General features: G+C 38.5%; 1 protein-coding gene across 3 annotated transcripts; it reads right to left on the minus strand.

The window, feature by feature from the left end:
* Window positions 1–704: 704 nt before the first annotated feature.
* On the minus strand, window positions 705–16,778 carry DYNAP (dynactin associated protein). Of its 3 annotated transcripts, XM_085322229.1 has the most exons (10): window positions 14,101–16,778; window positions 10,563–10,649; window positions 9,114–9,338; window positions 7,718–7,924; window positions 6,163–6,396; window positions 5,211–5,364; window positions 3,653–3,762; window positions 3,396–3,509; window positions 2,624–2,770; window positions 705–2,006 (listed from the first exon to the last, which is right to left on the minus strand). In XM_085322229.1, the coding sequence occupies exons 2-10, from the start codon at window positions 10,638–10,640 to the stop codon at window positions 1,890–1,892; spliced, it is 1,386 nt and encodes a 461-aa protein (XP_085178355.1). In that variant the 5' UTR covers window positions 10,641–10,649; window positions 14,101–16,778; the 3' UTR covers window positions 705–1,889. The 3 variants fall into 3 exon arrangements, with proteins under 3 accessions (XP_085178355.1, XP_085178354.1, XP_085178356.1); XM_085322228.1 differs by having other exon boundaries at window positions 10,563–16,778; XM_085322230.1 differs by lacking the exon at window positions 3,396–3,509 and having other exon boundaries at window positions 10,563–16,778.
* Between the last annotated feature and the right edge of the window lie 1,637 nt (window positions 16,779–18,415).

Consider the following 18,415-nt stretch of genomic DNA (forward strand, 5'->3'; position numbering starts at 1 on the left):
CAGCCAACAAGTGACTGACTGGAGCYACACGGAAGAAAGCTTTTACCTTGGGCCCTGACTCCAGTCAAAAGCARCTCTTCGGTATGAACACCTCCATACCCCGGATTACGATCAAAGACACCTACAGAATCTCCTGGAGGAACAGCTGGGTCATCATTACATCATACGTGCTCTAGGTGACCCTGCTGAGCGGGGAGGTTGGACTAGATGATCTCCAGAGGTCCCTGCCACCCTTACTGATYCCATGAGTCTATGATCATTACTAACAGGCACTAAAGAAGGATTAAAATCAGTACATCTACAAAGCAGATAACGAAGTTATCCCTCTGGTAGACATGCTTACAGTTAAGCAAAAAGTGCTTCACCAAACTGGAGCATTCATCTGCAATTAATAGACCAAAACTTTATTAAAACCAAAAATAAGCCTGAGAACATGCTAATTATTTAGTTTAAAAAAAAAAAAAAAAAGAAGAAGTCTTCATAAACGCCAGCCCGCCTATAAAACACAAGGGCATGGTTAGAGACGCTGCCGGGGCAGCGATCGCTTCTGGAAAATGCATTTCACAGGCGCGTCCCGTCGCAGGAGCGTCCCCAGAGCGGGCTCACGGCGCCGGCGCGGAGCGGGAGCGTCCACGGCCGCGGGAGCGGCTTTCCCGCAGGGCTCCAGAAACGCGCGACGGGCGTGCTGAGCCCCAAASCCCTGCAAACCTTAACGAAACAGCGAGCAGAGCTAAGTAAACAGGCGTCTCCCACAGAAACATTTCCACCAGTTTGTTTCTGTAGCTTCACAYTTCTCGGGATCTGCAAATTCATGGAGATCAGCTTGCAAAACCCAAATTAAAAGTTTCAGGTTTTCAACATTCTTAGGGTGCTTTTATTTTTTATTTTTAAAGTAATACAATTGCCATCTTTTACTAGCAKCAGCTGTCTTCATCTACACCACGAACAACATCATGTATTGATAATAAACCACTTTGGCCCTGATTTGATTTGAACCATGTGACCTGCACAGGTTTTTTCCTGAGACAGGGATCACTTCCCTGAAAAAATGCCTTAACCTATGGAAAATGGAAAAATATCTCCACGCTTCCCTTTTGTAGCCATTTTCTCGGGTATAATTACCTGGCAGAACGGATCTTGAGGGTCACAAGAAAATGGTATAGATGTCAGTGTGTCAAATCATCCTTCGTTCTTGCTGGCCCAGTTCTCTGGGGCCAAATGCTCCCCAACTTCTGCAGAGGGACCATGGCGGGGGATGGGGGGGGTCTAGCACACAGCACAGCTGCTACTGACCACATTCTGTTACAAATCTGTCCTCAAATATTTTGCTCAAAATCAGATAACAGTTTAGTGGCAAAATCATAAAAAGAAGCTAGTTGCCTTAAATTCTTATACAGTGTCTTACTGAGGGGAGTTTGGGGAGGGAAAGTGAACTCAACATGAACGTATGAAGAGCTCATTCCTGCAATCCCATTAGATGCAGTGCTTGTAACAACACTTGGTTTCAGGCAGCAGAGCGAGTTGTGTAAACACACTGTATTTATGCATCACTACGTACAGTACTCTCAACAGTACAGAAAATCAATGTAAACTTTAGGACTGTGAGGGAAGGGATAAAGTGGGATAATGGATGATACACAGAGCAAAAGGCAATTGCAGTGGTAGAAGTTACTTTGATATACAATAAAATTACATTTACTATAAATAAAACAAGTTAAAAAATACAAATATTAAAAAAAAAAAACTTTTTATAAGTAATAACCTGAAATTCTTCTGTTTTCTGAAAGTCTCTGTATAAATAGCAGGAAAGGTAGCAAGAAGTACTGCTAGAAATATGGCAATCATGAAAAATACTTGGAGTAATTAAATGCTAACGTAAGTTATTTGCCTCATTTTTTAGAAGGCTTTGGGAACTTCTTAAACTCATTCTGTTCCTTGAAAAAAAGCTGAGCAAGGATATGATCTGCTGTTGCATGGAAGTAGTCATTCATACGAAGAGTTTCCAGCTATAAAGAAAAAATACAATATTTTATGAAGAATAATCATAATGACTTTATCATTTTTACAAGATTAATAATATGGAATATTAAAGTGCATGCCAAACACAACATGAACATGAATGAATATAAGTAACTTGTTATAAGCCTTATATGCATCACCAGGTCCATATAATCTCAGCTTACTATACCCTTGCTCTGACTGCTAGCATACAGACCTGCTCGAGGCCTGTGAGGATGTCTCCYTTTTGTGGTTCCCGAGTTTGTGAGGAGCCACAGCCTGTCCAGTCCACCCACCGACCAGCTCCGTCTCTTAAGCACCAACAGCACATCACGCACAAGCATAATCTGAAGTTCATCCCTCTCTCTCTTCCACAGGTACATATACGCAGACATGCAGGAGCATACCATTCCCTACCACAGACCTATTCCTTGTTTTCTTCACCTGCTGTTCTCAAGTACAGAGTTTTAGCAGGTGTTGCACGTCAACCACTCACTCCAGAGGAGAGAGTCTTAGAATTTCTTTTGAAAGGTGTGCACCAAAGCATAAGGCTTACATGCATAAGAAAAGCATACACTTATCCACAGTTGAACACTTTTTACTCCCTGTCCATACGAATTCTTACCTGGTTGCCTGTACTATAGGCTAGAATCAAAAATAAATCCTCATCACACACACTCTTGATATAATGTTGGCTTCCAACGGGGAAAAATATGACATCTCCAATGTCAATGTTGAAGTTGGTGGTGACGTCAGATGCAATAACCCCAACCTATAGCAAGTTAAACAGCAATATTCAATAGCAATATTCAGTGTGCTGTTCTTGGAATAATACATAGTGATGGTCCCAACATTGCACTGAAATCAGCTAGTGTAGAGTCATTACTTTCATTGAGACATCAAACAGTTATAAGGGTCCAAGGCAAATTCCTGAGTAAGAACATGGTAACACCTTGCATTATGGAGTTCCATCATCCCATCTCAGTTACCTTTTCATTTCAAATTTGCATTGAGTGAAAGAAACTCAGAAAGAAAAAATATATCCTAATTCTTAATTCCCACTAAATTTTTATTTGTTGCTTAGAGGCACTAAATCAAAATTATTTCTGTTTTTTATTTCATACTCCTAGTATCCAGGAGAGTGGGAGTTCCTATCATGGGCATTTTTTGCTGAACAGTTTACAAAGACCAGTTCTGCTCTTTGTATAACTCCATTTTGATTAAACAAACTTCCACAAACGTAACRGAGAGAAAAATTTTGTACAAAGAAGGAATGAGTACACCTTGAAAGTTTTGCAGTGTTATCAATAATCAGCGATGGAAATCACTTATTAGGTCTGCAGCTGTAATACAGTCAAAACTCCAGTGATTTATCCCTCACTCATGTAACAAATTACCTTTCCACAGCCACTAATGACATAACCCATCTCATTAGCGTTGAAGTGGAAATGAGGCTGCCCCAGTCCATTGCTGAATATTCTGAGAGTTGCTAAGGTAAGGGTATTTTCATGCTGAAAAGCAAAACAAAAATGTTCAGAAAATCCCTCARATTTGTTGTATCCCTGAAATACAACGAGGCAGTGATGAACCCACACATAYTGCATATTATGCCTTATGGTATGTATCAATACAGTATCTAACTGAAAGCACATACCTTATTCAGCGACTCACTAAAAATTTTCTCTGTCTTGTTTAATCCAGTTCCATTTATGCGGTAGCGAGCCCACTGGAAGATTCCTCCTGGAAAAGGATATTCTTTTGACCCTTAAAAAAATAATAAAAAAAAAGGACACAGTCAAATGAGCATTTTCCACTCCAACCTCAAATCACTATGTCCTAAACTTCAGGACTCAAATCTTATGARCCTCTGGATCCAAAAATGGAAGTGCTTTTAGCTTATTATTCCTTCATGCACTAGACACTATACACACTAGAAGGGATTAATCCAGTTTATAGTATGTTTGTRTAGACAGATCACCATAACAAAAATTTCATATTAGAATTTTTTCCTGAATTTATATTACTTATCTCTTGCATGAGCACACATCTGCCTTTACACAACATTTTTTCCTGTTACAAATATGATTACAATAAATCACAATACACTTAAAGAACATACTAAGTATTAGTATATTAACTCATGGTGACCCTTATGGCCCTAATTGTATGTCACRATAGTTTGCAAAGAATCACTAATGCAAATAAGCTACAAACCTGGCACATTTGTCTCCTGAACCACTGTCTCGGCACAGCTAGATCTTCAAGCAGAATACAGCTAATAAGTCTACCTACGGGCTGGGCCTTTATTGTTGAAAATGGTTCTGGCCAGAGAAAGAGGATTTCATAGAACCTGGCACTTTTTAGCAGTCCATTGCAGAAGGTGATTAGCTTAAAGAACACGTGGACGTAAGTGCAAAGATTTCTGTCACATATCTATTACTTCTAATCTTCATCAGCTGTGTATGGAACTCTGAACTACATTTGTTTTTTACGATGGTACTTAGAATTAAATTCTGTCATTTATGTTTATTAGGTGCTCTCTGTTAATCAGTAGGTCCAGTCTGTAGATAGGGTTGTTTAATACAAATGTTGATAAGATGAACAGTGAACATCATTCAATGCTTTTATAAAGTTGTTTTTGTAAAAGAAAAGGGAAGACATCATTAGGTATATKTTAAGATATTTATTCATTGAAGTTTCATATGCAAATACCAGATATTCTAAAAAGCTCTGTCACTCTCCAGCTAGTCTTTTTCAGGGCTTCCTGGCCTACAAAATCTTCATCTAGAGATGAAAAGTATAGCTGTTTATTACTTAAGGTAACTATAGCAATGAACAGATCAGTTCTGGTTAGATGCATCAGTAGAGAACCTTTAGTTGGGAAGAAGCATGTTGAAGCCCTTGCAGCTTACTGGCATTGCACTCTCACATCTACTGTTCAGATAAAAACAAAAGACTGTTTCAATCAGTAGGGTAAAACAGTTTARATGAGATAAGGGCCAAATTATACATCTTCAAAAGGCAGTAACTAGAGACACCATCAAGAAAAATAGCACCACTTTTGCCTAAGAAATGATTCCCATTCTTTTTACCTCCTTAAATACTTATTACTCTTCTATGTACTTTTTATTGCATGTTTCAGTGAACCAGTTACAGATCTTCCCCTCTGTAAACACAGAAAGCTCTTACATACAAAGTTCTGAGATGTATACCTTTGAGGTCGTAGAAGTACCGCCATACAAGGTTGTCTGGCGATTGCTCGTAGGTGGCATTATGTACAAGCTCTTGTAAATTTGGTGGGAGGTTAATTGCCTGATCTTCTGTTTGTTTCTTGAATGTTCTGATAAAGTTAACTCCATCCTGTGGCTGCCGGACACACAGTACATATTAAGTTGACAGACATACAAAGCAAWCTGGAGAATTATAATTGTACTTCATCAAGTATCTCACCTTAATACATGGTGGTAGACAAATTCTGCCCTAGGGAGATACCTCAGCTCTTTAACTGCTTAGCCCTATGAATAGTTCATTTTGCTCCTTTTCTCTGCCATTGCTTCTCAGTTACGACAGAGATTTGGAGCAGATTTAACTTCGTCCATCTCCCATCAGGTCGTTTTACAGACAGGAAGGTCTGTCACAACTCAGTGGTTTGAACATGCAGRCTGAGCAGAAGCTCTGTGGCCATATTTGGTCAAGAGACATTGGCAATAGGTGAGTGCAAATGAAAGAAATTTTAACAAGACGATGGCCTTATCTACGGTTTCCTATGAGACCTCTTGATAGCACAACATTTACTAATATGCGATCAGGAAGTTGTTTTGGACTTCCTGTGTTATTTTCCCTTATTTTCTCGCTGTGTTATTTTCCCTTCTGTCCTTAGAGCAGTGGAGAATTCTCCATGAGTTTGGGACAAGTTTGGGAAAAGGGGAGGAGAAAAAGTTTCTTGGAGAAAACTYTGTCATTTATGTCTCTGCATTTGTAAAGGAACACACAAGGTGGCACAGTGTTGCACAAGGGACATATGTACATTCTTCCACACTGCTGGGACTGAAGAGACCAGCTCCCCAGAGTTACAGAACCTCCCTAAAAAGATATAGAGAGCCTGGACCTGACATGTTAAGGTCAAGAAGGCTAGATAGAGGCTAGYTATCCTACTGTACAGACCTTTAATGCTCTTGCTGCTATATCTTCTGGGGTAGAGAAAAATGCATCATCTACATCCAAGGTCTTAAGTTCTTCATGYGTTGTAAAAAACAGCAAGAACACACAGTCTTCTTTTCCTACATTCTTTATCCAATGCAAAGTGTTTCTAGGGAAGAAGATCACTTGGCCAGCGGTGACATTGTATGTGGTAACTATGCTGTCATCTGCATCAACTACTCCAATCCAGGCATTACCCTGTAACATAATGATAGTAATGAAAGCTTCTTCAGAGGCATTGAAAATCAATAATTCAAGGAATATGAAGGCTGTTAGGGGAAAACAAATACCAGTGTTCTCTCTCCAACAAGCCTTTGTGAAACTAAATCCAGGATAGTATTTTAAGTGACAAAATTTTAGAAGGTTTAAAGAACATTACAAATACATGTTGCTTGTATTTAACCCATTTCTTATTCAAGAGGCTGGCAATAGCCATAAAGGAGCCATCTTTGACCAAAAATTGCAAGAGAGAGGGCCAGGTGTCTGTGGAATGCCTCACTCTGGGGATGTTCCACCATCCAGCTGGAGCTGTTCAGTTATGCTCCAATAAAAATATGAACAATTACTCTTAAAAATACATTTAATAATCAAGATATATCTAAGTAGCTGTGCTTCCAAAGAAAGATCTTCATTTTTTTCAGATTAACATGCTATTTCAATTGTTTCTCACTATGAGTTTGCATTTATTGTTTTCATTTTATTTATTTTCAAAGATTTGAAATTTGACACTAAAGTGAGATAGGGCAAACATTTTCAAATGAAAGTTCTTTGGGATAAACAAGGAGGGATATTTGGTCTAGGAAAGAGAAGACTACATGGGAACAGAATAGTCTTCCATATATAAACAGTTGTTGTAAGAAACGAAGATGATAAGACGGTCTCTACAGCCACTGGAGATGAACAAGGAGATATTTTGCAATAAACAAAAATGTGAGTTGTACAGCAGGACAAACTTTCCAAAGGTTTGTATTATAAAGCACTGGAGACAACTATTTTTGGACATTGTAATAGTTCCTTCATGGGAGGTTTTAAAAACAGATTCAGTGCACTCTCAGAAAYGCTTAAGTATTCTCATCCTGCACTAATATACAGGATGAAGACAGAGGTTTTCTTAAGAACTTTCATAGTCCTTCAAATCTACAATTCTGTGATGGCTCTAAAGTATTAATTACTGAAATCATTGTAAGCTCTTGGATAAGCAGATCCAAGATTTACATGTTACAGGTATCCATAATCTCCGCTGACTTCGGTTGTTACACTTTACYGGAAACTACAGGTACTTGACACTTCTGCAGGTAACATTAAGTAGTCTGTTTCAAGCACCTCAGTTTAAAACTCTTATCTGAAGCAATAAAACTTACGTTATACATGAATCAATGATCATTCTAYTTTTATTACTGGTTAACATTTATTTATAATGTTTATGTACCTTTTTATATTTACATATGTACATTTTCTGAATGTACATGATGCTTTAAAAGTAAATCCAATTGGGAGAGCAAAAATAACTAGGTAATACCTTTAGCAGGTAGCCATGTTCATTAGCATTAAAATGCCAGTGGGGAACCCGAAGCCCTTTGCTCTTGATCCGTAAGGTTCCAAAAGTCATTTTAGAGCGAAAGTTATTGATACTTTTTCCAAATTCCATTTCTTCAACACTTTGATATTCATTTACATCATTYCTGAATCTTGCCCACTGAATCTCACCACCTGGGAAATGATGTATCTGTAAAGTTAAGGCCATAAGAGAATTTTATTAATTGCGGGCAGGGGTGACCGAACAATCCAAAAATATTTTGGAAGATGCATACTGTAAGCAATACTGAAGGGATTCATTGTTTTTCTCAGTAAGGATTCTCTCTGCATGTATTTAAGTCACAATTACTTTCTCCTGTTATGATGTAATGGTATTGTTTCTACAAATGAAAGTTAAATATTGGTATTAGAATCATCTGCTCCTCTTTTTATGTCATTCTTAAGTCTGATTTAGGAAATCAGTTATATTTATGYTTACATTTTTGGATTCAAAATATTTAGAAAATTTGGTGAGTAAGACATTTTCCTGAATTCGGGCTGTAGGAACAGTTCCAAGTTATCTGTACCTGAAGCTGTTCCTTTCCCAGTATTTGTACTGTCTCTAGAATAGGTTTTATACCTGAAAAAAATCACCTTGGACTCAGGAATGGCATATTAAAAGAGACTCTCCTCTCAAAAACCTCTTTGTTTCAAGAGTATTACACAGTTAAATTTAGCACCTGAAAGTACTAGAATAGCTGTAATCAGTTGAAGTTGCCTACTATCTGATCTAKCCTTTTCTCTTTTTTGCTGAAAAGCTGTGATAAAAATTAATCAGAAATTATTTTCTATGTTAAAATGTATTTGTAAGAGGGAACATGTCTTTAGAGCTTCTTCAAAGGATACCTTTCTTTATACAAATATTGTATAAATTTCTGTATAAAAATACAACTAAACAGAAACAATGTAATTACTAGAATTCATTACATTGTGAGTTAATTCATTTTAGCTCACTGAAAAAAGACTATGGAGTTCATTTTTTCTTGCAAAATAAGAAATTGTTTAAATTCAGTCATAAGTAGTAAAATGTTATATTACGGTGCTACTCAGCTTATATTTAGATTTGAGCTTTCCATTTACGTTTCTCAGAATTTCCTACCCTAYAATTTCAGAATCCCAGAGGATTCCCAGAGGAACTTCTAAGGTCCCATATCACCTCCAACATCTGCTATAAAATTGAATGAACTGCCGCCTGGAGATTTGTATCTCTCTTCATTGATTATAAAGGAAGTCTGGATGACAGGCTTAGATYGGACAACTAGTGCTTAGATAATCAAAGTTAGGTCATTATATTTCTATATATAATATTAGAATATTATTGCACAAAAAGAACAATTTACCTTTGATTTCCCCAGCTGATTCAGGAACCGGAACTTGATATCCACATCTTTTTCTTCCAGTTTTGGGGAGGTTGTGTCATGGCTTTTAACAACTGTCTCTTTTATAAAGCCAGTGTTTTCTACATAGATCAAGGACAGGATCAGCACTCCTATTGCGGTGGTGATAACACAGGCCAACAGACAAACTAAAAAGATTTTCATTAGGGAGCAGTGGCTCTGTCTTTCCTGAAATGTTTTTTTTTTTAAGAAAAACAAGAAATTAGTAACAGATATAAGAAATAGGAAAAACTGATTGATCTTTTGTAATGAAAACAGTAAACCTTTCAGGAACATGCACTTTTAGCCAAGTTACTGGGCTCRGCTTAGGGAAACCTGATAGAGAATGATTTCAAAGCACTTCAGCTTGTTGCTGTCCCTTCATTATTCCACCAGGTAAAAGCACATCTTCCTCATCCTGAAAAAATTGATAATTACTTACCAATTTTAACAAAATGACCTCCTTTCATTAATCTTTGATGAAATCTCTCCTACAAATCCCTTGCCAGCAGAAAAGTGCTCAAAATATCACCCTATTCTATTCTGCAATAATCCTTTTACAGTTTAAATTACTCCTTTTTTAAAGCTTGTGTTCAATTAAATATCACAACACTAGTGCTCAGACCACACAGAGTCTCATCAGTTCCAGAGAACGACTCAAATGCACACAAAATCCCCACTTATCAAATAGAATGACCTTTAATTTACAGCATTTTCACAGTAGTGCCACCAATTCAATAATTATTTTAAAAAATAGAAACTACTGTACTTATTACATAATAATAACTAATATAGAACATTCAACCTCAATGCAACATGCGAAACAGGTTATGTTGTGAGGGAATCATTAGCCTASGCATATTTACAGCCTGGAACCATCACTGTGCTGACTATAATCAAATGTCTCAGCTTATTAGTTACATGCCAACCCTCACTGTATGAAGTTAATTCAAATCCCAAGAAGCAGAAATTTCAAAGGGAAAATTACAGAGAATTACTTTTCTCAAGGGCAAAAACATTTTTTAAATAAAGTAGTACAAAAATACTTAACTAAGTTGAGAAATTAAGCATTAGCATGAGATCAGCTTTTAAGTAGCTCTTCCTGTTAAACTCAATGGGGAATCCTCCAAAGATAATTGTTCTATTCAATAGTTATAGGTGCTTTGCTATTAACTAAAATAGGGCCAGAGAATTATGCTTTATAGTCTGGACCCTAGCAAATGCACGTGGAACGATGATATTTTACTCCCTATCAGGACCTTAGCAATAGCAGCCCTTTAGAGCTTTTATTTTCTTGTAGGATCTTCTTAACAGTGTCTGATTATATCATATTTACTAAGCAAGGGTTTAATCTTCACATTGATTCTCTATTAATAGTATTTTGATAGCATCGTAACAGCAATTGACTCATACCTCTTTCTTCGGCCATTCTGCTGCTTTTGAAGAACTTGGTATATTCTCTCCGTGCATTTCAAATGCCTGGTTATCCATTTAGTAAAGCTGAAATAGATTAGTCCACAGAAGACAAGAAAAGCAGTGATCCAAAAGAATGCTAACTGTGATATGTTCTCACTTATGTTACAGATAGAGCCCAGGGAAATGACTCATCATCTGAACAGTAACAGTAACTTAGTATGGCAAAATGTGTTGCAATAAAAAAACCCTCTTCACTGAACTACAACAGAAAGGTCCGACTATTTCCACATTCAGCGTTAATGTTATTCACGGATCCGAAGACACAACCTGACAATGAGTTAGAAGCTGAACCATCAAATACTTTTTAAAAAGGCAGAAAGGAATCCTCAGAGGTCATCTAGTATCTTCACCTATGCTAAGGGTCCAAATACATTTCAATTATTCCTTCTGGATGTTTTGCAATATACTTTTACATACCACAAAAAATGTTGAGATTCCACAACTTACTTGGCAAACTATTTCAACCACTTAAAAATTATTATTGTTAAAAAGGTTTTCACAAACCTAAATCACTCTTGCTGCAACTAAACTCTATCATATTTTCTCCTTCCTATACATAGACCTAGKTACATACAAAAATGCCCTAGTAGGTCAGGCCAACAATACAACCAGCTCAGGACTTTTTYTCCCAAAGGACATTAAGAGATGCTATTTAGGAATAGTATAGGCTAGCTACTATTTCCAGGCTACTCTTTTCGTAGCTTATAAGCACACATAACTGCTGGATGTGTGGATACTAAAAAGAATATCCTCTTCCCTTTAGATTTAATTCAATTAAAAAGTCCATAACTTTTCCAAGTCATTTCTGAACCTACTGATATCCCCAAACTCAGAGATTTACTGCTTCCTGGATTAGAAAAAAACAAAAACCAAAAAACACAAGAACATTCCTTTCTCCATTCTAAACAAACATCCTGCCAGGTTCATTGAGTCCTCCCTACCTCCTGCACTGTGGGCTGCAAGCAACATCAAACATGTTCTCCTCTCCAAGCTGAAGAGTCCCAGCCTTTTTAGTCTCTCCCTGCTATGCAGCTCTTCTATCTCCTTGATCAGTTCAGTCACCCTCCTCTGGACCTTCTCTAACACCACCAAATTAATGAAAATAATGAATAGCAATAGTCTTCAACGTTAACTGTTCTCCAAGTATGGCTTTCCAACCCTCATAGTACTTGCCTTACATATTTTAATTTAGACTATGACTCCTTGTTCTGAGTTCCTCGTTTTTTGTGTGCTTTGACACAAGAGTGTCAAAAGCTTTGCTAAAGTCAATACACATGACATTTATTCTCTATCTTCATAGTCTCTTACTCTGTCATAAAAAGGAAACTAGATTGGTTTGATAGTGTTCATTACAATCTGCAGGTTTTCTTTTTTCTCATTTCCTTGATATCTTCCAGGTTTTATTATGTCCTTTTGATTTTTTAGAAAATTGAAGTTAAGCTTATTGGTCTATAAATCTTCGGCATTGTTTAGTTGACTTTTTGTTAAAAATAGGCATGTTATTTGCACTTTTGCAGCCTTTTGGACTCTTATGCAACTATAGTAAGTTCCTCAGCATTTCTGCTAACAACTCTAAGATAGCTTCAGCCTGTTCTGCAAAAGCTTAACTGTTAACTCCAGGAAGCACCATCCACTGAATACAGGTAACTTGTGTAAGACCTCTCAATCATGTTTTCCCTGTCATAATTAGAGCTTTATTTACCACCCTTCTCAACGGTGTTGTTAGCTGTTTGATTGCAGCTGATGTTTTAAGTAAATGGTATGCCTTTATTGGCATCATTTATTACTCTCTGGAGAGAAGTAATCAACCAAAGTTTTCCTGGGTCCTTCCTTACAGCTATAAGGGACTTCTTACTTACCACTCTAAGTAACAAGGAACTTCTGAATTATTGTATTATCTTTGACAGGTCTTCCAACTTGTCTTTCATTTTTGTGCTTTGGACTTTCCAAAAAGCACAAAAGGCCATAGTGACTCATATTTAAGGGCAATTCCAGCTATTTCCTTCATGCCTCCTTCTCAGAGAACTTTCAAGGGAACTTTCAACTTTGATTTTTCAAGTCAAATTATATTTCTTTTCCTTGTTCCACATCAGTATAGCCTGTAAATATATCTTAAATATATATGTATTTTAAGAACCACCAAACTCCTGAGCACTTTTTTTCCTTAGACTGTTTCTCACTGGATTTTGAAAATCAATTCTTTTAATTTCTTGTAGGTGCTTTTTTCTATTCTTCTTCTTTTCCATTCTAAAAATCATGAAACCCCTGTAAGAAAATTCTTGTATTTACCTTCACCTTCTGCAACAAAAACTGGCATCATCACATTCTAAAAATATACTAGGAACTCTATGGTCTATTTACTCTTTTCCCAATGAATATTTAGTTAAATAATACCTCATCAAGTAAAATGATTGTTAGTTGTTGACAAAAAAAGTTCTGTCCATCTTATCTTCATGGTCTGCTAGTCTTTAATGATAGGTTCTCAGCATAACAATATTTAGGCTTTTTTCTCCCTTTATTATGATCAAGACACTTTCAATAGAATTCAGAGATAAATATTCATAGAGAAATCTTCTCTTTTCCTCTGCTGTTCATGAAGAACCACTACTTTTTTTCTGTATTAATTCATTAACAAATGAAATATCTCTCCAAGTTAATATTTATGTTGCCTAAATCACAACTTTATGGAGACTTGTACATTCTTCCATTTAGTTTTCATACAACCTGCATGAGTATACAGGCATCTTAAATGTTAAGCATACAGATTCATTACACTGTATTTTTGTACTACTTCAATCTTTTCCTAAAAAGCTATATATCCAGCTACTATGCCTCTGACTACCTTCCACTGTTAAAACTCATTCACATGCTTTTATCATTAGTTCCCATGAATCCTAGTTTAAAGTCGTCCTCTCCTAAGTTGGTAAGCCTAAAAAAAAAAAAAAAAAAAAAAAAAAAAAAAAAAAAAAAAAAAAAAAACTTTTTTCCTCGTGAGATAGAGCTCTTCTCTCCTCAGCAGTCTGCTCTGCTCTGTTCTGGTATGGCTTGGAAAATCTCAGCTATTCACATTGGCAACATCAGGTCAATTAGAATTAATAACAAGTTTTTCTCATTTCCTTGTGAAACTGCTTATTTCTCCCTCAACAGGGTGAGTCCTTCCAACAGTAATGTTGGCCAAATATTTTAGGTAACACACAGCAACGGAAAACTATGGTAAAAAAAATAATACAGAATCCATGATCAATAAGAAAGAAAATATCCATCATGATTTTCAATGGTTTCATAGTCAAAAAAAAGAAAAAAGGTAGCTTTCTGAATGTGTACACTAAGTGCTTCTTGCAGTAATTCCATTTCAAAACTAGAATTACAATGGACTCTCCCATTAAGCACTTGAAGGGCAAAAATTCCCCAAACAGACAAAAATCCTCTCTATTCTCTTCCCACCACGTCCCCCTATGCCAAGTAGTTTTCTTACCACAGGTAGGATCTTCACAAGATCTAACTGCAAGATGCTTTTCCTCATCAAAGCCTTTACATCCCTCAGGTCAGATTTACTGATATATATACACCATAATTCAGGAAGTACTCTCCTTGTAAAAGATTTCCTGTATATGCAAATACACACAATCATAAATACGCACGTACATCCTCAACAAACAGTTCTTGTAACTTGCCGAGAAACAATGACTTTCGTTTAAACAATCTCAGCTATTTTATTTAGTATTTCCTCCAAATCCTGGTCTTAATCTTTCTGCCTATCTTTTTTTTCCCCGCTGTCACTGCAGAAGAAAAGATTATAGTTCAATAAAATTCCAGTCCTCTGACACAGCCTCAATGACAAGAACATTAGTGGCATCATCTTGAAAACAGCTATTACCTCTGTACAGCACTTTATTTACATATTCACTTTCTTTTCTCTGAGTTGTAGCTTCTTTATTCCAATTTATAAGTAAACTTATAAGAATTGCAAGAAGCAGTGTATACATTCAGAAAGTTACTTTTTTATTTTGATATTTAAGGGATCAAATTGCTCTTTAAAATATTGTTTAACCATAAAATCTTGATAGCATGTTAAAACAACTTTTTATGTGAAATAAGCTGTTTCCACTTACTGATTAGTGCTGTTTTACTGACATTATTTTTTATTCTAGTCTGTTTTTTTGTATGTCTGTTGTTTACAGCTAGCACTTGCTTGGTGCTTAGTTACACATATCTAAGGTACTTTTATCTTGTACACTATTCTACCTCACACTATGGATCCTCTCCATCACTAAGGCCTTTCATACCTTAGCAATACAAAAATAATAAATACTAACATTCAACAATGTCAACTTTGATGTTGTTACTTAGGTCTGTCTGTCATAAGAACTGATAAAAATTTCTGCTGAAACACCTCATCAGGGACTGAAAGCTGTGTATCTAAATAGCAATAGATTAAAAAAAAAAAGAATCTAGATGCACAGGAGAGAGAATAAATGACTCTCAGGCGAATAAAATGCCCAGAGAATGAGAAATTGCACAACTATAGCCAGATGCAAGGGCTCTCCAAAGGGGAATTAATGAAAAAGGTTTTCTAAACAGCAAACTGGAGCTCCACCTCAGCATCAAGGGGAAAGGTAGGGGTGTCTTGTGTGCCTTGTCTCCTGCAGAGAGGATACAAGGAGTCTCAGTGCGTTAAAACATCTGAATACTCTTAAGACATCAAGTCTTGTTTTGAGCATACCTCTCCTGTGCGACCAGCACCCCAAGGAGTAGCTGCACATTTGGATGAATAAATGTGCTTTTGCTGTGAGCTGGATAAGCACAAGCCTCCTCCAGTTCAGCAAGAGCAGAGCTCAGGCGGTGCCGCACTACCAAGCTGTGCTGAGAGCCTGCAGTGTCTTGGCTCACTGTTACTGTCACTCAGCTGTTTACTGTGATCCACACTGAGACATGCATGATGCCAGGAAAAAAACTGTTATCTTTCCTTCCGCCTCTGAGTTCCTTCCCTAAAATGACCTCTGGCAGTCAGATATTGCTTTAATACACACAGTTACCCAGCAGCAGTTACAGGGCAATATTAGTTGGTTTGTATGTTCTTGTCCCAGCGATGCAATGGTTTATAAAAGGCTCTGCAAAGAAGTTTTCCAGAAAAGTAATTTCATTTTCTGTACTCTGATTACAGATGTAGCTCTCAGCATTTAAGACACAGACTGACGAAATCTGTGTTTGAAATGCAGAAATTTGTAGATCCTGTGATCCTGAGACAGTCATAAAACATTACACAAATCATTACTACTACCAGTCTCTGCTTACTAACTCTTAACAGGAAGGTGGGAGGAATGCATAGCTAATCTTCCTTCCACTTTTCCTTTTGGTTTGTTTTTCAATCCTTAAAACTAGCACATGCCCAGTTACATCTTTTCTTGTGGGTAACTGCAAATATCCAGATTAAAAAGAAATAGTTTACTAAAAAGGCTAGACATAAGCCAGAGAAGAGGCACAAAGGGCCTCTTTCAAAATCTTCTGTCAATATATTTCAAGTCACAATTCTACTACTTGCAGCTTTTCTCTTTCTCTCTCAATTTGCTATTGCCAAGATGGTGCAAGTCCTACTCTCTCTCCTGCACAAGTTCCAATGCTTAGTGGTGGCTTTGGTAAGTTGATTTGGAATTGAGTCAGGCGAGGGACACTAAGGACAACAGGAAGGGCTTCTTCAAATACATCAGTAGCAAGAGGAGGACTAGGAAAAATGTGGGCCTGCTACTGAATGGGGCGGGGGCCYTGGTGACAAGGGATACAGAGAAGGCAGAATTACTGAATGCCTTCTTTGCTTCAGTCCTCACTGCTAAGGGCAGCCCTCAGGAATCCTGCAGCCTGGATGTGAGGGAGAAAGTCCAGAGAAGGGAAGACTTTCCTTTGGTTGAGGAGGAAAGGATTAGAGACCTTCTGGACAGGCTACACTTCCACAAATCCATGGGCCCAGATGGGACGCACCCACGGGTACTGAGGGAGCTGGTGGATGGTGTTGCCAGGCTGCTCTCCATCRTCTTGGAAAAGTCCTGGAGAACTGGAGAGGTGCCTGAGGACTGGAAGAAAGCCAACGTCACTCCAGTCTTCAAAAAGGGCAAGAAGGAGGACCCAGGCAACTGCAGGCYGGTCAGCCTCACCTCCATCCCTGGAAAGGKGATGGAATAACTCTTTCTGGATGTCATCTCCAGACATACGGAGGAAAAGAAGGTGATCAGGAGCAGTCAGCATGGATTCATTAAAGGGAAATCCTGCTTAACCAATCTGATAGCCTTCTCTGATGGAATGACTGGCTGGGTAGGTGAGGGCAGAGCAGTGGACATTGTGTACCTTTACTTCAGCAAGGCTTTTAACACTGTCTCCCATAACATCCTCCTAGAGAAGCTCAGGAAGTGTGGGTTAGACAAGTGGACAGTGAGGTGGATTGTGAACTGGCTGAAAGGCAAAGCTCAGAGAGTCGTCATCAGAAATACATTGTCTAGTTGGAGGCCTGTGGCTAGTAGCATCCCCCAGGGCTCAGCACTGGGTCCCATCCTGTTCATCTTCTTCATCAATGACCTGGATGAGGGCACAGAGTGCCTCCTCAGCAAGTTTGCTGATGATACCAAGCTGGGAGGAGAGGCTGATACACCTRAGGGCTGTGCTGCCATTCAGAGAGACATGGACAGGCTGGAGAGCTGGACAGAGAGGAACCTCCTGAGGTTCAACAAGGGCAAACGCCGAGTCCTGCACCTAGGGAAAAATAACCCTAGGCACCAGTACAGGCTGGGGGCYGACCTTCTGGAGAACAGCTCTGCAGAGAAGGACCTGGGAGTGCTTGTGCATGACAGATTGACCATGAGCCAGCAATGTGCTCTTGTGGCCAAGAAGGCCAATGGTCTCCTGGGGTGCATTTGGAAGAGTGTTGCCAGCAGGTCGAAGGAGGTGATCCTGCCCCTTTACTCAGCCCTGGGGAGGCCTYATCTCGAGTATTGTGTCCAGTTCTGGGCTCCTCAGGACAARAGAGGCACAGACCTACTGGAGAGAATCCAGTGTAGGGCTACAAAGATGATCAGAGGGCTGGAGCACCTGCCCTGTGAGGAACGGCTGCGAGAGCTGGGCCTCTTCAGCCTGGGGAAGAGAAGACTGAGGGGGGATCTTACCAATATGCACAAGTACCTGAAGGGAGGGAGTCAAGAGGATGGGGACAAACTCTTTTCAGTTGTCCCATGCGACAGGACAAGAGGCAACAGGCAGAAATTGAAGCACAGGAAGTTCTGCCTGAGCGTGAGGGGGAATTTCTTCCCTGTGAGAGTGACAGRGCACTGGAACAGGTTGCCCAGAGAGGTTGTGGAGTCTCCTTCTCTGGAGATCTTCAAGGCCCACCTGGATGCAACCCTGTCTAACATGCTCTAGGTGACCCTGCTTGAACAGGTGGGTTGGACTAGATGATCTCCAGAGGTCCCTTCCAACCATACTGATTCTATGATTCTATTCAACTACACAGCTAAAAATACTTTTCTGGACCTATTTAGGTCCAGTGAAAGATTTGATGAGCTTCAAAGCCAAGAACAAGACCAAGGAAAATGGAAGGGAGATTAGGACTTGCCATGAATATAGTAGAGGTCTGCTAGCAGACCAGTTCAGCTGTCATTTGTTCTTTGCTCCTAAACAGGATGCTTCTAAATGACTACCCTCTCCCTCCAAAGAATTAGGTCTCAACAGAATGCAAAAGGGAGGCAATGAAAAAACCTTCAGACATTTTTGGATACAAGATATTTGATAAGTGTGCAGTTGGCAGA

The sequence above is a fragment of the Rhea americana genome, unplaced genomic scaffold, assembly GCF_003343005.1.
Source record: "Rhea americana isolate MKP2758 unplaced genomic scaffold, rheAme1 scaffold_75, whole genome shotgun sequence".
NCBI classification, from domain to species: Eukaryota; Metazoa; Chordata; class Aves; order Rheiformes; family Rheidae; genus Rhea; species Rhea americana.